The sequence below is a fragment of the Cervus elaphus genome, chromosome 12 (assembly GCF_910594005.1).
Source record: "Cervus elaphus chromosome 12, mCerEla1.1, whole genome shotgun sequence".
Classification (NCBI taxonomy): domain Eukaryota; kingdom Metazoa; phylum Chordata; class Mammalia; order Artiodactyla; family Cervidae; genus Cervus; species Cervus elaphus.
This window is the reverse complement of record NC_057826.1, coordinates 74,477,618-74,502,189: the sequence shown is the minus strand read 5'-3', so window position 1 is coordinate 74,502,189 and position 24,572 is coordinate 74,477,618. Positions and strand designations below refer to the sequence as shown.

General features: G+C 39.7%; 2 protein-coding genes across 9 annotated transcripts in view; one reads left to right on the top strand and one right to left on the bottom strand.

Moving 5' to 3' along the window:
• Positions 1-3,788, top strand: part of SUPT16H (SPT16 homolog, facilitates chromatin remodeling subunit) — a 36,144-nt gene extending 32,356 nt beyond the window's left edge. Inside the window, exons 23-26 of the mRNA XM_043919490.1 lie at positions 855-984; positions 1,474-1,603; positions 1,733-1,810; positions 2,463-3,788. Coding sequence (XP_043775425.1) covers positions 855-984; positions 1,474-1,603; positions 1,733-1,810; positions 2,463-2,608 — 484 coding nt within the window. The 3' untranslated portion in view covers positions 2,609-3,788. The remainder of the gene's footprint in view (positions 1-854; positions 985-1,473; positions 1,604-1,732; positions 1,811-2,462) is intronic.
• Positions 3,789-3,960: 172 nt separating this feature from the next.
• Positions 3,961-24,572, bottom strand: part of RPGRIP1 (RPGR interacting protein 1) — a 46,014-nt gene continuing 25,402 nt past the window's right edge. For all 8 annotated transcript variants that reach the window (XM_043919487.1, XM_043919488.1, XM_043919483.1 and 5 more), the window contains 5 exons: positions 18,637-18,734; positions 10,245-10,437; positions 7,904-7,988; positions 5,205-5,335; positions 3,961-4,154 (listed from right to left, as the gene is read on the bottom strand). In XM_043919487.1, the coding sequence (XP_043775422.1) occupies positions 4,042-4,154; positions 5,205-5,335; positions 7,904-7,988; positions 10,245-10,437; positions 18,637-18,734 (620 nt within the window). In that variant the 3' untranslated portion in view covers positions 3,961-4,041. The remainder of the gene's footprint in view (positions 4,155-5,204; positions 5,336-7,903; positions 7,989-10,244; positions 10,438-18,636; positions 18,735-24,572) is intronic.

The following is a 24,572-nucleotide window of genomic DNA, read 5'->3' as shown; positions in this document are numbered from 1 at the left end:
TAGTGCTGCTTATTATCCAGTGTTTGAAAACTGTTGTTCCATACTTTGTTCAGTTTTCTGGTTGTTTGGGTGAAGAGGTAAATCTAATCCTTGTCACTTCCATCATAGCTAGAAGCAAAAGCTTCAGTGTATATGATTGTGTCCATAATGGATTTATGCTGGAATCTCAGGTTTTATGGCTTCCCTGGCAAATTCCCAGAATTTGCCTGCTACGTGGGAGACCTGGGTTTGACCCCTGGGTTGGGAAAATCCCCTAGAGGAGGGCATGGCAACCCACTCCAGTATTCCTGCCTGGAGAATCCGCTTAGACAGAGGAACCTGGTGGGCTACAGTCCGTGGGGTTGCAAAGAGGCGAACACGACTGAGTGAGCACACACTCAGGTTTTGTGCTAACAGTTTCTTTCTATGACCCTTACATTACTGTGTTCTGGTTTTCTTTTTTTTCCCCACCCATATTGATTGTTCACCTCAACAGAAGTGGATAAATGTCATTTGAACATTTCTTAACACAAGGCACGTTCAGTATTTTTTTTTTTAAAAATGGGGTTCTGTCGTGAGGGCTAATGCTCTGGGAGCCCAGATATCAGCTGTTTTGGGGTATGTTCTGGTGGGATAGTGCAAAGAGTACCTGCTGTCACATATGAAAAGGGTATCTGCTCTTCTGAGATGCTAAGTAATGACCAGCGTGACACTGGATGTTCTCACAAAGTACAGAAGTGGGGTTTCCCTGGCGGTCCAGTGGTTAAGACTCTGCTCTTTTGCTCTTTTGGCATGGCGAAAAAAAAAAAAAAACCAAACCCAAAAGCCGAGTATGGAGGATTGATTTTTTTACTTCATAATGTTATTTTTCTTAGTTCCTGTGACCTAAAATACACAGAAGGAGTACAGTCCCTCAACTGGACTAAAATTATGAAGACCATTGTTGACGACCCTGAGGGCTTCTTTGAACAAGGTGGCTGGTCTTTCCTGGAACCTGAGGGTGAGGTGCGTGAGTGTGGGGTTTCTTTTCTGGTGCATAGTGTTGCCTGTTATCATTTGGGTGGTTAGGAGAATGCCATATGAATAGTACATAAGGGAACAATCAAATGGGAGAAGTTCTGAGCATAACTTGGTATTGTTTCTTCAAGTTAGTTTTACAGGCAAATGATCAATTAATTGGGCATTGGTAGCCACTCACAAGGTTTCTTTGAAATTACAAAAACTACTGTTTGAATGAATTTCTTAGTTTTCAGAGAAAATACTTCAAATCGTCTTGCAAAATTTGTCTAATTATTATATCTTACTAGTAATTTTAATTAAGTCTTTCTATCTCTTGTGTTACTCAGAGGTTTAAGTATTTTTTATTTCATTTTTCATATAAAATAGAAATAATGCTGGTGCACTCAGTGGATTGAATTAATTCATTAGCTTATTAATGAAGTAAATTAAAAAAAAAAACCACCCAGTATTTAGTATTATGCTCCAACTCACCAGGGGAGTGATGCTGAGGAAGGGGATTCCGAGTCTGAAATCGAAGATGAGACTTTTAATCCTTCAGAGGAAGACTATGAAGAAGAGGAGGAGGACAGTGATGAAGATTATTCATCAGAAGCTGAAGAATCAGGTGAGTCTTCATAGGGACAAGTGTTCATGACTTCCTAACCTTCGGCAATTTCTACGGGCTTTTGAAGGGAATAATTTTATCATTCCATTCCGTTTCCAGTCTAGTAAATCATGCTTAATATTATTCCAGATTATTCCAAGGAATCATTGGGCAGTGAAGAAGAGAGTGGAAAGGATTGGGACGAACTGGAGGAAGAAGCCCGAAAAGGTAAATTTTTTTATTTTTTGAGGCACAAATTTCAGTATTTTGAGAGATTATTTGCCTGATAAAAGTAACATAAGTGTAAAACTGATGTGGAGTCACAGCTACAGCTTCATTGACCAGAAGAGCAAATGAGGTCTGGTGTGCATCCGTACTCTCCAGGGGGAACGGGGGAACGATTCTGCTGACTTAGAGGCTTTTTTCATCTACTCAACACCCCCAGTGGGTCCTTAGCCGGGATAGTCTTGTCCAACTCCAAAATTAGGCTGTTCAGTTTCCAAATCTAAGTCAGATAGTAGTCTAGCTTTATGGCCCTCTTCCAGGTTAAGAATGTTTTTGTAGTACTAGTTTTAACTACTCTGAAACCAAATACCAAATATAAGTTAAATACTACTGTACTGTATAGCCCAAGCATAGTGATAGGTCCTTTGCATAGATTACCTTTAAGCCTAAAACAGTTTTCCATTTTATAAGTAAATCAAGGCTCAGAAAGGTTAAGTACTTGCCCAAGATCATACAACTAATAAGCAACTGAGGAAAGATTAAAAGTTAAGTCTGACTCCAAAGTATGTTCTCTGCATTACTTCATGCTGTGTACAACAGCGTTAGATACCTAAAGCTAACATCTAGCTAACTAGTGCCTCGTTCTTCTGTTTAGCCGACCGTGAAAGCCGCTATGAGGAAGAAGAAGAACAGAGTCGAAGTATGAGCCGGAAGAGGAAGGCATCTGTGCACAGTTCAGGCCGAGGCTCTAACCGAGGTTCCAGACACAGCTCTGCGCCTCCCAAGAAAAAGAGGAAGTAATTTCAGAACTTTGGCCCTCAGCTCCATTCTTCCTACAGCCAATCCCTGAAAATTTTACATGACATAGAAACTGTATTTTTCCTTTTTTTTTTTTTTTCTTTTGAAGTTTTGCCATTTGTGTATGGGTTTAGGGGGCCATTTGTGTGGACCAAGCTACTCGGGGAATTCCAGGCCCACCAGGACACGTGCCAATGGCCCCATCCAGATGGCAAGGGAGGAGGTGTTCTTGAAGATGGGCAGAGGCTTCCGCTGTTAATAAATACAGTTTCATTCCTCTCTCTTCCTGTCACCTTCTGCCAGGACATTGTTGGCTTCTGACATCTTATTCTTTGATGTCTCAAAGCTATATTTCCAAGACATTGGTACACGGTGATCTTTGCCTGCCTGTACCATGGCTCTTGACCAGCAGATTCAGTCCTCCATCCTACCCTCCTGCCATGACCTTCCTCACATCTCTTTAAGATACATCTTTGCAGTACTCAAGAAAAGGTTCTTGGAATTTGCTAATGGTGTAAGTGATACAACGTGAGATAGGCTGATCGGGCTGGTATCTCCGTCTGAGTTTTCCTGCTTTCTTGCCTCGGGTAGATTCTGAGGTATTTCTGCTGCCTTGGAAGACATAAGAAGCAGTGATACTCCCTGGCTCGGTGTCATCTTCCTTACAAATTCACACATGGTACAATGGTGGAAGCAAAATTACCATTGTTTCTTTTCTGATGTATGAGGAAAGAATGGCTGTGCCTCATGTACTGCTTCTAGTGAAATCTAGAAGGAGGCTCAAAGGAGTCAACATTTAGATCTGGAAGGGGCAAGTCATGCCTTGGGCCTAGAATACCCTGATGAGAAAAGAGAAGAGGAAGGGAGGCCACATCTACAACACAGCCTCTCGTCACTGCTGCTCCTTGTTTTTACTTGTCTTGCATTGTCCTGTATTTATCACAGTTTCTGTTGAACAGCTTTTTAAGTATTGGGGGAGTTTATCTTGCCATCCTCTCCCTCCTGGTTCTCTGCACCCACCTGTCCCACTGCAGTTCCTTCTGTGTTCTGTGACTTTAAGAGAAGAGGGGGGAGGGGTCTCGGATTTTGTTCATTTGTTTGTTTATTTTCTCCTTAGCAGTAGGACTTGATATTTTCAATTTTGGAAAAACTAAAAGATAAATAAACTGTGGTTTTTTTTGTTGTTGTTGTTTTATAAATTCACCTGTGACAGTTCCTAAAAGCAAGCCTGCTTCTCTCCTAGAAAAGTGCTAAGACATAGAGATTAATTCTCTTTATCCAGCTAGTATTACAAAAAGAAACTTTTTATCACGCTGAACTTTCATGATTAGGTTGAGACATCACAGTAAACCAAATTCATGGTAGAGCAAGTTACTTTATAAGAGGCTTTTTACTGTGGTTCCCTCAGGGTTTAGAATGGACTAGCACTTGTTCCATCATGAAAACAAATCTTCAGTCATCTCCTTGTAAATAGCATGGAGGGCAGCAGCAGCTTGAAGGGACACCTTGAGCTTTCCTATGGGGGTAGCCTGATCTTCAGGGCTAACAACTGTTGGGAAAGGAAAAAGAAACACCAGACATCTGTATCATTCAACTGAAAAACACTTAAATACTTAATATTTTCTAAAAATATATATATATATATATTAAATACTAAAATATTTTCCACATTAGATGCTGGGGGGATACTACACAAGGTCACTACCTCCTATTTTAGTGGGACTCAATCTGATGGAAGACGATGGAAAACAATCATTACAATATAGTATAGCTGGTGCTGGGATGAAAATTCAGTGTGCTTTGGGGACACAGACATGGCACTTCATCCAGAATGGAAGAATCAGAAAAGGCCTTCTGGAGACAATCCCTTTGTCTTCAAAAAGTAAAAGATACTCTAAGCATGTACAGCATGTGCCAAGATTTGAAAACAAGTTTGAAAAACTATAAGAGATGGCAGAAATGAAACTATATTGATAAGCAGGATCTAGATCATAATAGGCCATTTGTCTTGTAAGAAATATTTTAATTGAAGGTATTAGAAATGACAGTTTTTTATTTGGGTTCCAAAAAAGTGACTCCACTCTGGGGAATATATTCTAAGGGGGCATGAGTAAATCAGGGAAGGTAGTTAATGAGGTTATTGGAATAATTCAGGAGAGAAAAGGGTTCTGAAGTTTCAACAGTGGAGGTAGGGACAGATTCAGAACACTTAATGTTGGGACTGAAGACATTAGAATCAAAGATGACCATTGTGGATGGGTTAGGGGAACTGCATAGTAGACAGTTTCAGAACAGATTGGATAAGGGAGGTCAGAAGGGCTGATGTTTAAATTTGCTTGAAATTAAAACAGTGGGTCTTTTCAAAATCTCCCTGTCTCAAATACTAAAGGAGATTCATAATAGATGCTAGTTGCCAAGAGGTATATTGGGTAAGATATATAACTGACACACGATTTAGAAAAACAGCAGTGGGGGGTTTCCATCCAAATTGTCTCATCAACTATGTAGTAATTATGTATTAAAGGTCAAAAATATCCATTATTAGGATTATTCCCTTAGACATAAATAGAACTGAGGAGCACCAAAATGTATGACTCACTGTCTAGATCTTGCTCTAGGATGTCTCTTCCTGATACCAGGATTGGCCACAGTTCCAGATATGCGTAGCCTACTTCTTGACATTCTTTTGTTTCCTCCTCAATAGGATCACTTACTACTGTAAACTTTAAACTAAAGGAAAAAATATCCATTTAACTCAGTACTACTGATACACTTAGGCTTAAAACAAAGGGATAAAAGTAATCATAAATTATACATTGTATTCCCCGAATCACTCTTCCTCCATCTTATAAGAATGCAATGGCAAAGAATGAGAAATTGGTATGACTTAAATAACAACAGGCCTGGAGGGAACTAAGAGGAGGTAAAGTAGTTGGTTAAATTGTCTCAAAACTATTGAGAGATACCTTTCCTTGTAAGATGGTTTACAGCTTTGCTGAATGATTAGAAATGGGCAGTGGAGGTGTTACACAAAAAACAAGATTATGGAAATTAGAAGAGGTTTTTATATTTGTAAATAACAGTTTTATACCAAACCTGAGCAGAGTAAAGGAAACAAAATTACAAAGTGAATATAAAAAAGTAAGAGTTGTAAATCTTGGAAGATGATAAGGTAAAGATCCTAACAGTTCCTCCCAAGCAGTGAGCAATTAACAATTATAGAACCCACCTCAGATACTAAAATCCACAGATGCTCAAGTCCTTTATATAAAATGCTGTTGGATTTGCATATAGAATATAATTTAAATCATCTCTAGATGACTTATAATAGCTAATACAGTGTAAATACTATTATAAATAGTTGTAAATGCAACATAAATGTTAAGTAAATAGTTGCCAGGACATGGCAAAGTTAAATTTTGCTTTTTGGAACATCCTAAAATCTAGAATTGTATTTTCAAATATTTTCATCCATTGTTAGTTGACTCCAGGATGTGGAACCTGCAGATACAGGAGGCTGACGGTATTAGTCTAGCAAAGAATGAATGAATTCCAGAAACAGACTTACTAAAATTTTTAGGTAAAATTTACATGACACAAATTCACTATTTTAACCATTATAAAGTGTACAGTTCAGCGGGGGTTTTTTTTTAGTATAACCATAATGTACAAACATCACCATGATCTAATTCCAGATCATGTTCACCACCATGAAACCTACACCCTTAACCGGTCACTCCCCATTCTCTCCCTCAGTTCTGGTGACCACTAATCTTTCTGTCTCTCTGGATTTGCTTCTTCTGGATATTTCATATTCATATTCACTTTTTAAAAGCAAATATTGGTGGCCCATAGTTGTATGGGAGCAAGAATAGGACCAAAAATTCAAGCATTTTAAATCACAAATTTAAATATGAGAAGCTGAAAAGAAATTCTAAAAGGGATGCATTTATGGCTACTAAGCAATATGTATTTGTAGTTATGTTTCTGTATCAGTACTAAGAACTTCAACAATGCAAAGGGATAATGCTGACTCCTCCACCTCAGCTTTCCAGGAAACAAATGATAACTTGCATCACCACTTGCTGCATGCAATACCGAGTGCCTTAGGGAAACTACATTATTTCTGCAGCATCCTCTCTGGAGCCTTCAAGTTAAGTATTATTTCAAACATCATAGAGCTAGTAACTGAAAGAGTCAAGATTCAAAACCAAGTCTGTGTGATTACAAAGGCAACATTCTATCCACTATGGGCTTTTCTGGGCTTCCCTGATAGCTCAGTTGGTAAAGCATCCACCTGCAATGCAGGAGACCCCAGTTCAATTCCTGGGTCAGGAAGATCCCCTGGAGAAGGATAGGCTACCCACTCCAGTATTCTTGGATTTCCCTTGTGGCTAAGCTGGTTAAGAATCAGCCTGCAATGCAGGAGAACTGGGTTTGATCCCCTGGTTTGGAAGATCCCCTGGAGAAGAGAAAGGCTATCCACTCCAGTATTCTAGCTTGGAGGATTCCATGGACTGTATAGTCCCCGGGGTCATAAAGGGTTGGACACGACTGAACCACTTTCACTTTCATTGGGCTTTTAGAAAAGTAATGGATTAGAACACCAGTCCCATACTAGCTCTTACTCACACACATGGAAAGGAGGTAAGGTTGCCAGACTCTGACAAAAACAAATAAAAAATAGATGTCCATATAAATTTGAAAATTTGATTTTCAATATTCTGCTAGACAACACGAAAATTTTCAGTCTATGTGTATCCAATGCATTTCATCTGGAACCTCTAAAAGGAGGGCTCCTCAGATTATAGGAATATGACAGTCGGCTTTCCTAAAACTTAAGAGTAGACTCAAATTTTAGTTCAAAGTATTCCTGTAGAGAAATCATTTTTAACTCAAAATATAAAATTGCTATTATAAAGGCATAATATTTGGTAAGCTAACAATGGTACTGTGTTTGCAAGAAATGAATCAAATTATTCTAGAGTGTCAAGGCGGTTTGTCCTTTCTGGAGGGGGCACTGAATGTTGACGTCAATTGCTGACTCAAAAAAAAAGCGCTTATCAGAGGCTGGCATGGGTGAAGAATGAACTAATCCTATGAGATCCTATGAGATTATATAATTTATCAGGTAGTCAGTCACAAGCATAAATTACTCAAGTTGATGAGAAATTCATTAGGAGAATATTAATGTGAAAGAAGTTATTAAAACACTCCACATCAGCACAACACCAGACTTAAACGCCTGAATTCTTGTGTGATGTCTCCTGTCTTTAGAAATAGGGAGCAGATGCTTACTGTCCTTGCTCGGGATCTTGTCCAGTCAGCATGGTGAACAGAAACTGCCTCCGTTCTTTTTGCTCCACTGGGTCCAGATCTATCACTGTATTAAGGGTAAGTGGGAGAAAAGAAAAGAATCATATACTGTTGCTATTTGGGCACTAAGACTTTCATAAATGGTATGTGCAAAACAGTGATTGAAACCAGACACCTGGCAAGCATGGGCGCCCAGGAGCCAGCTACTTGTTTTCATAAATAAAGTTTTACTGGACACAGCCATCTCTTTCCTGTGTGGTGGCTTTCCAACTATAATGATAGAGTTGAAGAGTTGTGACAAGGCTGTTTGGCCCACAAAGCCTAAAATATTTACTATGTGGCCCTTTAAGAAAGTGCTTCGAGTACTGATAGAAAGGAAGCCTTAAAATCCATGTTGTAAGCTGTTCTGCCAAAGGCCAAGATAAATGTGCTCCCCCGACTCCTCAACTGGAAGAATTATAGGAGACTAGTTTGTTTTTTTTTTTAGGGCTGCCTAGAAATTTGGGTTTTGAGGTAGGTTCAACTCAAGGTGCCTGATTCAACATCCATTCCCCTCTTCCTCCTCATTTTTACACAGGACTGTTGCAGCCTCAAATAAATTAGCCTATGTTTTCTAGTCTCTAGTTGAGCTAGGTTTGGCCACATGATGGAGTTCTGCCCACTGGGCTGTGTGAAATCTTGGAGGTATTCTTCCTTTCTGCAGCTGCTATTAAGGACCATGAGGCAAATGAAAGGATGAAAGAAGGGCACAAGGGGGATGGGAAAGCAAGATGGGAGTTTGGGTCATGTGCCAAACTATGATGTAGGAATAGGATACACTTTTTTTAAAGGTCGGGGGTGGGATAAGGGGTTGAAGAATAAAGAATGAGAAGAAGCTATTAGTAATTAAAAAAAAAAAAACCTAGTCAATGACCAGAAGATAAAATTAAGGAAGTATCTCCTACCCCTGTCAAAAAAAAAAAAAAGAGAAATAAAGAAAAAAGCAGAGGTAGAGTTATAGGAGGAAAGTGATAAAATTAGAGGATCAATTTGGAAGATCCAAAATTCTACGAAGAAAATGAGAAAATGTAGGGGGACAAAGTTATCAGAGAAAGGAAAACAAGTTTCCTAGAACTAAAAGCCATGAGCTTCCAGATTTAAAGAGCCCACTGAGTGGCCAGAACAATTAAAGAAAATATATGCACATGATTCTGAAATTTAAGAACACTAAAAATAAAAAGAGAAAATATTAAAGTCTTCTGGGGAGATAGGAGGTAGTTTTCATATAAGAGCTAGACTCCAGGTCTGGACCTAGAAGATCACAGACCAACAGCTTTGAAATTCTGAATGAAAAAAGTTTTCAACATAGATTTTTATACTTGGTCTAATCATCAATCAAATAAATATGTGCATTTATTTGAGAATAGATTTGCATGAACAGAGATTTCATGCAAGACTGTCTCAAAATATTTACTTCCAATGTACTCTTTCTTTAAAAGCTACTCGAAAACATGATCCACTAGAATATAATAAATCAGATAGAGGGTGACATAGGACCCAGGAGATAAGAAATGCAGTAATAAAAGAGAATTAACTCTCCAAATGGGGCAGCAGTGGGATAATAGAGGAGAAGAACAAGAAGATAAAGAGATAGCTTCAGGAAAAAAAAAAAGATAAATTATATGATAGGTTGTTTATTCGAAAATTTAAAAATCTGCTGGAGGATGTAGAAAGAATCACAACAGGTATAACAACAACAAAAAAAAGAAAATGAAAAATTGAGACCACAATGATACAAGAAAGAAATTATATCATGGTGTGCAACTTGGCTCTATAAGAATATTTGCATAGTCACAATAATAGAAACAATTAGAACTACTTAAAAATTAAATAAAATTATGATCCAACTGTATGGGAGAAAGAGAACGTGGATGTGATGTAAGAGAGACAAATTTTATGTGCCTAGATAGGAAGTCAACAGATAATGTCTAAAATTACTGAATCAGGAAACTACAAAAAAACATTTCCTCAGAAACATGGGGTTAAATAACAGAAGAAAGAAGAAATAGCAGAAAAAGTGAAAAGTGGAGTGGTGGACTGAGGAAGGGGTCAGAGAGGGGTGAGGGGGAGTGATTTGTAGAGAATGAATGGAGCAAAGGACTGCTTTATTTTAATCAAAAATCTTTTTAGGCCTATTTGATATTTTTAAACCATATGCATACATTACTTTGATAAAGAAAAGAAAGCGGTTAGATCCACCCCAGCAGAAGCCCAGAACAGTTCGGATGCCTCAGGCTACACAACTGTCAGCTTCCCCTCCCGCTGATCACGAGGGACACCGCACCCTTGCTGAAGTGGAAGTGGATCTCTTCTCCTGCTCTCGGTTTCCTCAGGGATACTGGAGTCTCCGTCTCTGACAAGGGCAGATCGTAGAACTTGTATTCCACATACACCTGTTCCACGTTCTCATCACACATCACTTCAGCCTCTGGGTAGAAGGCCAGGGAGACGATTTCAATGCACATCTTCTCTGAACCCTGACAAGGAAAATATTCATTTCCCATAAGTCAGTGGTGCCAGTGTTTATATTCCATTTAATGAACACACTACTCTCTGTAATCACAGGCACGCTCCACCTAACATACTACTCCTTGAGAATCAATTTACAGGCACCTAGAGCTGGCACCAAGAGACCAAATGGCTGAATTGGCACTGCTAGTCATGGGAAATTGGTAAAGAGAATCCAGGTCCTCTATCTCCCAGTCCAGAAAATCATTTCTCCAGACCAGCTTTTCTCAGCCATCACCACAGACAGAAAGAATCAAGAAACTTTCTGAGAAAAGATTGTTTTCTTAAACTTTCTTGACAAACACCAATCCAGCTCTTTCCCGCAGTTAGATCCTTAGAGAACTGCCAATTGAGGGGCTGTTTTAGCCACTAAAGCAAAGGGCCGCCCAGCGCTCCCTGGGCTCCCATCGACACCCTGCCAAGTACAGGGCACAGAGCAGATCACCCTGCAGTCCAGCGCTTTGAGCTCTGCTTCAGACTTGCTGCCATGGCTAACATCCTCTCTTACTACATGTAACACAAACTATTATTTTGTATTCTATTCTATCTCAGGTTTTTGGTTTATTTGTTTTAGTGCCAGCTGGATCCCTTATTTTTATTTCATTTTCCACTACAGGATGTCAACTCACAGTTGGAAAACACTGCACCACAGTTATGACATGATAGCCATCAGCCACATGTGGCTACTCAGCACGCGAAACGTGGCTAATTGAATTGAGATATGCTCTAAGTGTAAAATTCATGCACAATTTTGAAGACTTTGCATTAAAAAGGAATATAAGATACCTCAATGATTATTATATATTGATTTCATGTGGAAATGATGATTCTTTGGATATATTAGATTAAATAAAATACACTATTAAAATTAATTTCACTTGTTTCTTTTTATACTTTTAATGTAGACACTAGAAAACTTTATATTACATTGGTGGCTCACATTACAATTCTGTTGGACAGCACTTCATAGGCGGTAAGCTCCATAGGTTCTAGAACCCTAACTCTGTTTTGCTAACCCCTTTAGACCTAATATCTAACATACCACTAATTTGTTTTGTTATCTCTCCATGTCAACTAGATCTAAATTTTTAAAAATTACTTTGACTCTTTCCCTCACAGTTGTTCTCATTCCATTAAATTGAGGATGTTGGGGGGAAAGTTTTCATAAAACTGTGAGGAAGAAAAGCCATTACAGAGTGAGAGTACAAATTAGTATCATTTGGGGGATGATAATGTGGTAGAATCCATTGAAATTTAAAGAGCACATTCCTTTTGAAATCAGCAGTTCCACTTCTAGGAATCTATTCCACAAAGACATTTACCAAGAGCAAAACAGTACACATGAACAAAGGTGTTACTGCGGCATTGTTTCCTCCCTCTTTCCTTCTTTTATTGTAGATACCTTGGCTGTACAGAAACAAAAACAAAAAGGTCTGCACACAGGGAAAATTCTGAAAAAGCTAGGTGCAGTCACGAAACATTTGCTTCTCTCAAGGCTCATTTGTAAAGGCTGGCTATGAGATTTTACAGTGGAACCTCCCCCCCACCCCACCCCACCCCACCCACCTTTACTGAGATAAAACTGACATATAAAATTCCCTTGCTTTCCAGTACCTTAGCTCAAGGGTCCCCAACCTCCTAGATCTAAAGCCTGGTGATTTGAGGTGGAGGTGATGTAATAATAATAGGATTAAAGTGTAGAATAAATGTAATGCGCTTGAATCATCCCCATGCCACCCCCACCCCAGTCTGTGGAAAAATTGTTTTCCACGAAACCAAGTTTTTCCTACCAAAAAGGGTGGAGACCTCTGCCTAAGATGAACCAAACTATTTGCTATCTCAGGGCTTTACATTTTGCCATTTCCTCTACCTGAAGTAATTATCCCCCAAGGATTCCTTTCTCATTCTTCAGATTTCAGCTGAAATGTCCTCTCAGAGAATTCCTTCCTTACTCCCTCATTTAACTCAACTCTTCCCATTATTACTATATCACCCAATTTGCTTTCTCTGTAGTATTTAGAATCAGCAAGTATCTGTTCAGTGATTTATATCTGTTTTCACTAAGTAGAACGTAAGATTCAAAGAGGAAAGGACTAAGTCTATCTTATTTATCATATTGTAGCCACAGAGCCTGGCAAATAATAAGACAGGTAACTCCATGATTACCTGTTGAAGGACTCACACGGGTCCTGTGAGGATTATATGGATGCAACTAGAGACTATCATACTAAGTGAAGTAAGTCATAAACAGAAAGACAAATACCATATGATATCACTTGTATGTGGAATCTAAAACATGACACAAATGAATCTATCTAGGAAACAGACTCACAGACATAGAGAACAGACTCATGGTTGCCAAGGGGGAGAGGGTTGGGGGAGCCACGGAGTGAGAGATTGGGGTTGGCAGATGTAAGCTATTACATACAGAAAGGATAAACAGAAAGGTCCTAAGCTATAGCACAGAGAACTATATTTACTATCCTATGATAAACCATAATGGAAAGGAATATAAAAAAGAATGTGTATATATACATTCTTTTTTATATTTGGCCACCTAATGTGAAGAACTGATTCGTTTGAAAAGACCCTGATGCTAAGAATGATTGAAGTTGGGAGGAGAAGGGGACAACAGAGGATGAGATGGTTGGATGGCATCACGGACTCAACAGACATGAGCTTGAGTAGGCTCTGGGAGTTGGTGATGGACAACTGGCGTGCTGCAGTTCATGGGGTCGCAAAGAGTCAGACATGACTGAGTGACTGAACTGAACGGAACTAAATATATGTATAACTTTGCTATACAGAAAATAACACAACATTGTAAATCAACTATACTTCAATTAAAAAATAAATAAAATAAAAGTTAAAACAAACTAGTGAATATATGAAACAGAAAGAGACACACAGATACAGAGAACAAACTAGTGGTTACCAGTGGGGAGGGGAAGGCAGGGAGGGGCATGATAGGAGTAGGGATTAAGCCGTAAAACTACTATGTATAAAATAAATGAGCTGCAAGGATATATTGTACAAGCCAAGGAATATAGCCAATATTTTATAATAACTATAATTGGATAATAACCTTTAAAAATTGTGAATCACTGTTATACACCTGAAACTTATAAACTATTATACAGCTATACCTTGCGGTGATGTGATTTAGTCACTAAGCCATATCCAACTCTTGTGACCCCATAAACTGTAGCCTTCTAGGCTTCTCTGTCCATGGGGTTCTCCAGACAAGAATACTGGAGTGGGTTGCCATGCCCTCCTCCAGGGGATCTTCCCGACCCAGTAATTGAACCCGGGTCTCCTGCATTGCAGGCAGATTTTTTTTTACCAACTGAGCTATCTTTTAAAAAAGAAAAACTTTTTCAAAAAAGAAAAATGCATGTTTCAGAATAATATAGACCAAAACTGTTTTGAAAAATGAGAGAAACTGGATGAAGAGTACATGGTACCTCTCCATACATTTTTTTTGTAACTGTTTACAAAGCTATAATTATTTCAAAATAAAAAGCATTGTAAAAGAATAATATGTACAGTTGATCTATAGTTTGATGTCATTTATATAATTAGTAATATTATAAATGTAACTAGTAGTATTAACCATATTAACAACTGAAATATATATTAACTCATTTGAACTTGCTAGCAGAACCCCTAAGAGCAGTTATTCAGCATTAGTGACAGACAGATAGCTCCCTTTGGCTTATTCAAGTGTGCTAGCTAATTTTGAGGGAAGAGAAGGGCAGAGTTCCTAAAACTAACTAATACACATAACGGGTCAAGAAATCTTCAATTCCTGAACTTAAGAGTATAAGAAAATAGAATAGGCCTCTATTTTATTGGTTCTTGATATATACTATATACACTATGGCTAAGAGACAGTAATCTGAGGCCATAGAGCAAATGGAAATAATTGCTCCTTTCTCATTAGGAGATGTTAATAAGAGGATGTGGCGGGGGGTTAGCTGTATGGTCCGCTCAGTAGGAGACTGACTCCTGAGATCAGGAACAGAACTTCATATGGAGGAAACCATGAGGTTTGGCTTGAGATCCCTTCCTGGGGATTCTTGGAGTACAGAAGGCCTTTAGGAACCTTGTGCTGATCAACAGAGCCTCCTCTGGAACAGTCCTACTCACATCCCATGAAAAAGGAACTCTTCTAATTCTGGACTTTAAGAGAGGGAGTTAAAGACCCAAATGTACTATGACTGCTTTGCTTTTTTTTTTTTTTATCAGTACAAGGGAAAGACATTTGCGAAAGTTCTTAAAGTTGTAGCCTATACAACTGACATGGCCGTTAGAAGGGACATGACACCCCTCTGTCTGGATCTCCTCCCCTTAGGGCTTTGTCCTTCCTTGTAGGGGCCACTACCACACCATAGAAGCTTGCGTTGGGAAACTAAAGTATTTCAGAGAGGAGATAGACTGTTGCCACCATCAACATCATCATCACTATCATTTAATTTGTCCCAAGCACTATATTAAACCCTTATCACATATTACCTTATTTAAATCTTTCCACATGGCTATAAAGTGGGCATATATATCATCATTTTACAACCTCAATATGCATAGCAGCTCTATTTACAATAGCCAAGACACATGGAAGCAATCTAAATGCCCATCAACAGACGAATAAAGATGTCGTGTGTGTGGGTATGTGTGTGTATACACACACTGGGCTTCCCAGGTGGAGCTGGTGGTAAAGAACCCACTTGCCAATGCAGGAGATGCAAGAGACGGGAAGATCTCCTGGAGGAGGGCATGGCAACCCGCTCCAGCATTCTTGCCTGGAGAACCCCACGGATAGAGGAGCCTGGCGGGCTACAGTCCATGGGGTCGAAAAGGGTTGGGCATGACTGAACGACTTAGCACAGCACAGCACATGAATATATACACTATGGAATATCACTCAGCCAGAAAAAGGGGAAATAATGTCATTTGCAACAACGTGGGTGGACCTAGAGATTATCATACTAAGTGAAGTGAAACAGACAAATGTCATATGATATGACTTATATGTGGAATCTCAAATATGATACAAATGAATTTATTTACAAAACAGAAATAGACTTGGACATAGAAAACAAATCTAGGGTTACCAAAGGGGAAAGGATGGAGGGATAAATTAGGAGTACATGGTGAGCAGATATAAACTACTATATATAAAATAAAGAACAAGGACCTACTATGTAGGACAGGGAACTATATTCAATATCTTGTAATAACCTATAATGGAAAAGAATCTGAAAAAGAATATATATAACTGAATCACACTGCTATACACCTAAAGCATTGTAAATAAACTATAATTCCATTTAAAAAATATTACCACTTTACAGACGAGGAAATAGATCCTAACAGAGGTAAAATAACTCCCCCCAAATGGTATAGATATTAATAGCAGAGCCTGGATCTAAACCACTTTTGTCTGAACCACATTTCCATGTTCCTAAACATTACATTCTCTTGCCTCCTCCATTGCTGTGGCTGACTCCAGGCAGAAGAGGGACTGTCTCTGGATCTTCAACCTCTTTCATCTTTCATGCCCAGCTATTTTGAAATACAAATAGGATTGAGTATGAAGCAGGAAAGACAAGGCTGGGCCCAAAGACAGCCTATATACCTCCTTATTTTGCACTTAATGAGTCGATGAACATGGAGAAATGGCATCTAAAACAGAAACTTGTAGCATCTGAACAAGAAACTCTGACCACGAAAACCATGGCACATGCACAGTAAAAATGCACAGCCTGCTGATAACCCTGTCTGACCATCCCCTGTGGGGCTTGACCAGTAAGGGAGAACAGTTCTTAGAGCACTTGTACAATGTCCCCAGGAAATACATGCATGAGACCCAGAGCTGATGCAACCTGGGGCAGTCCTGGCCATACCTCAACCCTCCCCTCAAGGAATATTCCATCCCTAATCAAAAACACTCCCATCCATTCAAAGGGCTAAAAACAGGATAAGGGGGGGATCAAAAAATCTTGTGGCATGCCCCTCGCTTGTAAGGAGGCCTGCACTCTGAGTGTGTAACTTTTGCTTCTGCCTCAATAAACAGCTTCTTTTTTATTTAAAACAAATTGTATTTATTCATGCTATGCTGCACAGCTTGTGAGGTCTTAGTTCCCTGCCCAGAGATTGAATCCGGGCCACAGCAGTGAAAATGCCAATCCTAACCACTGGACCACTAAGAAATTTTCCCCTGCTCCTTTGTTCTCTTTAATCCTCACCCTTGGTGTGTTTTTTTTTCTTTTCCCCCTTTGTGGTTTGTGTTACCCATCCAAATTCTTATGGACGAGTTGAACAAGAGCCTGGAGTTTTTTTTCTTTTGGCTGCACCATGTAGCTTGTGGGATCTCAGTTTCCCCACCAGGGATTGAACCCAAGCCATGGCAGTAAATGCATGGAATCCTAACCATGAGGCCACCAGGGAACTCCCAAACCTGGACTTTGGATAAAGCTTTTCTGGTATCAAGTATACATGTGTCTGTGTTTTAAGTTTAACTTGATTACAACACTAATTTTTACTAAATATGATCAGATTTCATGTTTAGTTTATCAAGTAACATTTTTGGGTACATAAAGGTTTTCCAACAGACCTCATTTAAGAGTATTTAATTTAGGGTAATTTTTATTTTAATTATTTCTGCGCTGGGTCTTCATTGCTGGGTGTGGGTTTTCTCTAGTTGTGGAGAGCATGGGCTACTCTTCATTGGGGTGTGCAGCTTCTCATTGCAGTGGTTCCTCTTGTTGAGGAGCACAGGCTGTAGGTACATGGACTTCAGTAGTTGTGGTACACGGGCTTAGTTGCTCTGCAGCATGTGGAATCTTCCAGACCAGGGATCGAACGCGTCTCCCCTGCCCTGGCAGGTGGGTTCCTAACCACAGGACCACCAGGGAAGTCCTAGGGTAATATTTTTAATGTCATCTGTCTGACTTGTGGTTCCAAATTTGCTGATCAGCTGACTGCTTTTTGGGTTGATCTGAGAGGTACACAGTTTAGAAAACTTGACTCAAGTTCCACCTCTTTCATTAACTACCACTACAATCCTGGACACATCACCTGGTCTTCTTCACCTTATGATGGCTAAGGTGTTATGGTCTAGTTCTAATTCTGTGGCTCTGATCTGTCTTACAAACATTTCTCAAGATATTAGTTACATAGTGTCTAAAAAAGATATGACAGATAAAAGTTCAGAAAATAAACTTAACTATTTGCCATATTAACGGCCTGAGTCTACTGCACTTGAATTGTTTCTCCCCACTCCAGTATCCTTCATTTTTCTATAAAACCTCAGTACAATTTCTGACTTTCAAGGAAGAGTTTTCTGATCTCTACAAAAGCAACAGTAATTTTCCTGTTTGGAATTCTCACAAACCTTAGAGTTGTATCACATAATCTATCCACTTGATTCTAGATAGCCCTATGCTTTCCTTTATTGTTTCTAATAAGGTTCATAATTCTCAACTAGATTTTAATCTTTCATTCAGTCACTCATTCAACAAATACTTATTGACTGCCTACAAATGTACAAGGGAGCATTCTAGCAGCTAGAGTGACTGTCTTCTATCTCATCTATAACTTCACAATATTCCAATAAAATGACTGTGAATATACCTGTGAATATTTATTCATGTGTGTGTGTGTGTGTGCAGCCTCAATTAGTTACAAAAGACATTTGAGGCCAAAATGCTTAAAATATAATTGTAATTACAGGTTTTAAAGGTTGAATAAAAAACCTTCAAAAACTGAATGATCTCTCTGAATCCTCCCAGAAAGAATCCTTTCCTTTCTTCCAGCCTCTACCTCCCAAAGTAAACCTGCTCTCTTAAATTAGATTTAAAGAAAGGGGTGTCACAGGCTGGGTAAATCACAACTGACAATGAAGGAAGTAGGTAAGGGATCCAAAGAAGAGAGACAAGTGTTGAAGTCAGTTCACATTTATATTAGTGCCAAATCAAGAAAAAGATCCTTTCATCTACCTGTATCAACAGACTTCCATTCAATCACAGTGTAAATTTAACTAAATAACTTGAATTTCCCATCTGGTTCATTACAGCGGGATTTGAACTTCGCACACATGGCCATTAAGCACACTGTCATTACTTACAAACTTGGCTCATGCACAGTGGTTACCCCAGTGTACTTACCGCCTTAGGACATTTCTGAGATACAGGTGTTACTATCTCATCGCTGTCTGTAGTTTGTGCTTCACTGACTTCAGAAGCTTGTTCACAGAATTCTTTATCTGTCAGAGAAGAGACTAGAGTTACAGAGCTGTTTTGGAGCATGCTGTCTAGCCCAGAAAAGACTTAGTACCTACATCTTCAATTTACAGTCTAGGTACTAATTCTGAGTACCTAGATTTTGGCTGTAGTTACTAAGAATCAAACCCTTTTTTTAAAAGTTTCACTTCTTCAGAAAATTACCAAACACACAAGGTTCACTTCTGAAAAACAGAAAAGGAAGGAAGGTAGATAGTAGGTAGAGAGAAAATTTGTCCTTTCAGGGACTGGAGAAAATTACTAAGCAAGGAAAAACAGTATAATCAAGATGCAGCAGATTGTATTTTACAAAGACTGGCATCAAACAGTATCTCTCATCCCACATGCTCTTTCTTACAATGTGATCTTGATACTCCTAAAACCTTTTTTAAGGTAGGTATTTTTATCTACTTATTTTAAATTTTCATTTTATATTAGATTATAGTTGACTTATAATGCTGTGTTAGTTTTAGGTATACAGCCAAATGATTTAGTTGTACATATACATATATTTATTCTTTTTCAGATTCTTTTCCCATATAGGTTATTACAGAGTATTGAGTAGAGTTCCCTGTGCTATACAATAGGTCCTTGTTGATTATCTATTTTATGTACAGTAGTGTATACATGTTAATCCCAAACTTCTAATTTATCCCTCCCCTCCACCTTTCCCCTTTGGTAACCACAGATCTGTTTTCTAGGTCTGTGACTCTGTTTCTGTTTTGTAAATAATAACTTAAATAACTTCATTTGTATAATTTTTTAGATTCCACATATAAGTGATATCATAGTCTATGTCTTCCTCTGTTTGAATTACTTCACTTAGTAGGATAATCTCTAAGTCTATCCATGTTGTTGCTAATGCCATTATTTCATTCTTTTTATGGCTGAGTAATTGCCTCATCTTTTATGTATCTATCATTGGATATTTAGATTGCTTCCATGTCTTGGCTACTGTAAATACTGCTTCAACAGACATTGGGGTGCACATTTCTTTTCCAAGTATGATTTTTCCAGATATGTGCCTAGGCGTGGGATTGCAGGATCAAATGGTAGCTCTATTTTAGTTTTTTGAGGAACCTCCATACTGTTTTCCATAATGGTTATATCAATTTACATTCCCATCAATACTGTAAGAGTATTTCCACACACACTCTAGCATTTATTATTTGTAGACTTTTTAATGATGGTCATTCTGACCTGTGTGAAGTGGTACCTCATTGTGGTTTTGGTTTGCATTTCTCTGATAATTAGTGATGTTGAGCATCTTTCCATGTGCCTATTGGCCATCTGTATGTCTTCTTTGGGGCAATGTCTATTTATGTCTTCTGCCCATTTTCTGATTGGGTGTTTTTTTTTTTCTTATTGTTGAGTTGTGGGAGCTGTTTGTATCTTTGGAAATTAAGCCCTTGTCAGTCACATTGTTTGCAAATATTTTCTCCCATTCTCTAGTTTTCTTTTCATTTTGTTTATGGTTTCCTTTGCTCTGCACAAACTTGTAAAGCTTGATTAGGTCCCATTTGTTTATTTTTGTTTTTGATTCTACTGCTTTGGGAGACTGACCTAAGAAAACAATGGTCAGTTTTCTGACCAACATTGTAGAGGAGGTTTTAATTATTGCAATAAGAAAAAAATGATTGCAATAAGTCAAGAAGAAGAAAAGTTGTACAGATGGGAAAGGAAGAAGTAGTGTTACCTTTATTTGCAATCAACAGGATCCTCTATTTAGAAAATCATAAGAAACCAATAAAATTGGACCAATGGTCCAATCAGGTCAGAGCATGTTTTGCCTGTGATCTGCAATGTGGGAAACCTGGGTTTGATCCCTGGGTTGGGACGATCCCCTGGAGGAGGGCATGGCAACCCACTCCAGTATTCTCGCCTGGAGAATCCCCATGGACAGAGGAGCCTGGCGGGCTGCAGTCCATGGGGTCGCAGAGTTGGATACGACTGAGCGACTAAGCACAGAAGTTTTGCAGTGTCTTGTCTAAGTTCTCTCTTTTTTTCTGTATGTGGATAAGATTGCCCCAGAGCCATTTATTGGAAAGATTAGACTTCCCTACTGAATGACTTTGAAATCTTTGTGGAAAATCAATTGACAATAAATGTAAGGATCTATTTCTGGATTAGCAATTCTGTTCCACTGATATATAAATCTATCTTTGTGCTAACACTGACAGTGTAACACTGTCTGAATTGCTGCAGCTTCATAGTAAGCTTTGAAATCAAATAGTACAAAAATTTCAATTTTTTTCTTTTACTAAATTGTTTTGGGTAGATTCTTTGCTTTTCTATATAAAATTTGGGTAGAACTGCATCATTTTTACAATTTTGCGTGGTCCAATCCAAAAACATGGTACATTTCCTCATTTATTTGAATCTTCCTTAACTTCTCTTAAAAACTTTTGTATATTTCAGTATATAGGACTTACTTTTCTTTCATTAAACTTATTCCTAAACCTCTTTAAAGTTTAGATGATAGTGTGAATGTAACTGTTTTCTTCATTTAAGATTGTTCATTTATAAAATATGGAAATACAATTAATTTTGAAATATTGATTTATATACTGCAACCTTGTTCACGTGCTCTTAGTTTCAGTTGTTTAAAAATTTTTATTGGTTTCTTATGATTTTCTAAATAGAGGATCATGTTGATTGCAAAGAAAGGTAACACTACTTCTTCCTTTCCCATCTGTACGACTTCTCTTCTTCTTGCCTTATTGCAATGATTTTTTTCTTATTGCAATAATTAAAACATCCACTACAATGTTAAACAGGAGTGCTGGATTGTCTGTACTTGTCTGAAACTGAGACGAGGAAGAGGAAAGACCGAGCCCTGGCTTGCCAAACTACCACATTGCTGTTCTTGTGTTTCCTTTGTAACCAGTTCATGCAGGTGCCTGGCAACACCTCCATGCTCTAATGAAGGCTCTGTTTCTCCTAGTGCTGAGGTCATGTGGATGCAGACATGTATGTTTGAAGGAGAAGCCCTCAGGAGGTTTTGGTCAAAAGAGTCTGATCTTTGTCCTTTCCTGGATGGGGATACCCTGCAGAGGGGCACAGACCGTGAGGGCTGCTACTTCTTCATCCACCTCAGTAGCTGGCAGTTTCCTGTCATTGTTTCCAACATTATGGAGAGTGAGGAGGAGGAAGACGGGCAGACTCAGGAAGGACACTGAGGATGTGCAGAAGCTACTTTTCAAGGAAAAAAGACTAAAGAACTCCCGACTGACCCAAGCAGCATACTTACTCAGTCTGTCTAATTAAAACAGAGCCAGGAGGCCAGAGACAATTTTTGACTGCCAAGTGTCACTTGGAGGTCAAATGGGACTTACTGAAATCAAAGCATAGTCTGAAAAGAGTAAAGCCTCTTCCTCAATGACGGACACAATGCTGGTTTTGCACCATCTTTACAAATCTCAGGAAGAGCAACCTGTGAAGCATGCGATGGTCTATGATAAGGAGATGTCCCAATATGTGAAAAATAAAAAAGATATCATGAACTTAAATTGTTCTGCCTCAAGCACTGTCAAACCTTTCAGAAAGGTTTGCTACAGTTACAAAAGGGAATATTTCTGGAGAATGAAAATGTATCAAAACCAGATATTGAGAGTCCAAGAATGATCAATAATTGCTTCCTGTCTGGATGGATCTTTGTTCCATGTTTGGCTCAAACAAGAATCTAGTATTTCTGGACATCAGAGATTTCTTAGTACTTCATTGGTGAGGATTCTTTATGAGAAATTAGGCTCTTTTACCAGTCATGTGCAGAAAGTGATTCTCAAAGTTATTTCCTCAGCTGATGCCTATTGAAACTTCTGCCTCACTTTTGGTGACTATAAGTGGCAACGCATAAGAAGGCAACACATCTGGCCTTCAAAGGAAATGACCAAAATGATGTGCTTTCCCCATTGTGTGAGGCCTTGAGACACCCAAAATGCAATCTGTACTGTCTCATGCTGGTATCTTGTTCTGTCAACATTCATCAATGAGTTCATCTTTCCTCCTCCCCTTGAAACCAAGCACTCACTGGCATTCCTGAACCTCACAGAAAATGAGCTTCTGGGTGAAAGTGTCAAGTTGCAGTATGTAACTGAGACACCTAAAGTGCTTCCTCCAGAGGCTGACATTGGAAAATTGTTACCTTAAAAAAACCTGTTGCAAGGATCTCCCTTCTGCTTTGATCCTCAGTCAGAGGCCGACACATTGCTCTTGGTGAGAAAGTCCTCACAGGTGACAGCATGAGCCTTCTGTGTGTGAGGGCTCGAGTTACCCCCAGCGTAAACCCTAGATCCTGGGGCTACAGTGCTGCAATATAACCAGGGATGTTTGCAATCGTTTCTCAAAGCTTCTCTAATAAAAATCAAGCCTAAAACACTTGAATCTGGGGCTGAATTACATAGGAATTACTGTACTCAAGTTTTTGTGTCAATTTTTGAAAAAAACCACTGTGGGAGATCAACCAAGATAGTAAAACAGAAAGACCCTGAGCTCCTCTCCTCTCACAAACACACCAAAATCACAACTTTTGGCAGAACAACTATCAGGGAAAAAACCAGAACCTTCTAGAAAGAAATCTCAATTAAAGCTAAAAAGAAGGAACCACAACAAGATGGGTAGGGGGTGGTCTTGTGATACAGTCAAGTCCCATACCCTCTGGTGGGTGACCTCCAAACTAGGGAATAATTACAGCTGCAGAGGTTCTCCCAGAGGAGACGGAGATCTGAGCCACACATTGGTTCCTCAGCCTGGGGGACCTGCACTGGAAAGATGCACCCCCAGAGCAGCTGACTTTGAAGGCCAGACAAGTTTGCTTTCAGGAATCCCAGGGGGCTGGGAAATAGAGACTTCATTTTAAAGTGTGCACACAAAATCTCATATGCTGGAGGATTCATGGAGGAAGCAATAAACTGAGAGGAGCTTGACAGGAATCCTACCTGCTGATCTTGAAGAATCTCCTAGAGAGACAGTAGGCAAGTGCAGCTCACCCTGGGGACATGGACATCGACAGCAGCCATTTTGGGCAGCTCCTTCTACCACCTAGACACTGCTGCTGGCAAGCACTACTGTGGAACCCTTCCCCTACTTAGTAGCCTCAGGACCCAGCCCTACGCTGGCCCAGTGGCCTGTAGGTGCCAGTGCTGGGATGCCTCAGGCCAAGCAACTAACTGGGTGGGGAGACAGCCCCACCCATTAGCAGACAGGCTCAAGACTCCATGAGCCCACAGTCAACTCTGGACATGGCCCACCCCTCCCGAGAGCCTGCTCTAGCCTCGGGACCAGCCTTACCCACCAGGGGGCAGACATCACACACAAGCAAACCAGAGTCACCCAGTAGGCCCAACCCGGACCTAGGACTGACTGGGCCCCGGCCATGCCCACTAGCAGGTCAACACGAGCTTTGGGACACCCAGGACCCTACACACAACTGTGTCAGAAACTGGCCCACTCCACTAGTGATCCAACACCAGCTCTGGGACACCCAAGCCCTGCAACAAGACTCCAGGACCTGGCTCTGCCTGCCCATAGGCCGGCACTAACCCCAGAGCCTGACTTCACCCACCAGTGAGTAAGCTATAGTCCTGGAGTCTTATGGACCCTGATTATGCCCAGCAGTACCGCTAAAGACCTCTGGGTTCCACAATCAGCCGCCCTGGGACTCGGTCTTGCCAACTGGTGCCAGTAGCCTCCACAAAACGCAGGGCCGGGCAAGCAGGTGGACCAGGAGCCAAACAAGCTCACCAGACTGCCCACATGGTCAGCCCACCACAACAGAAGGACTCATGCAGCCCTCATAGGGGGAACCCCTAGAGCATGTAACT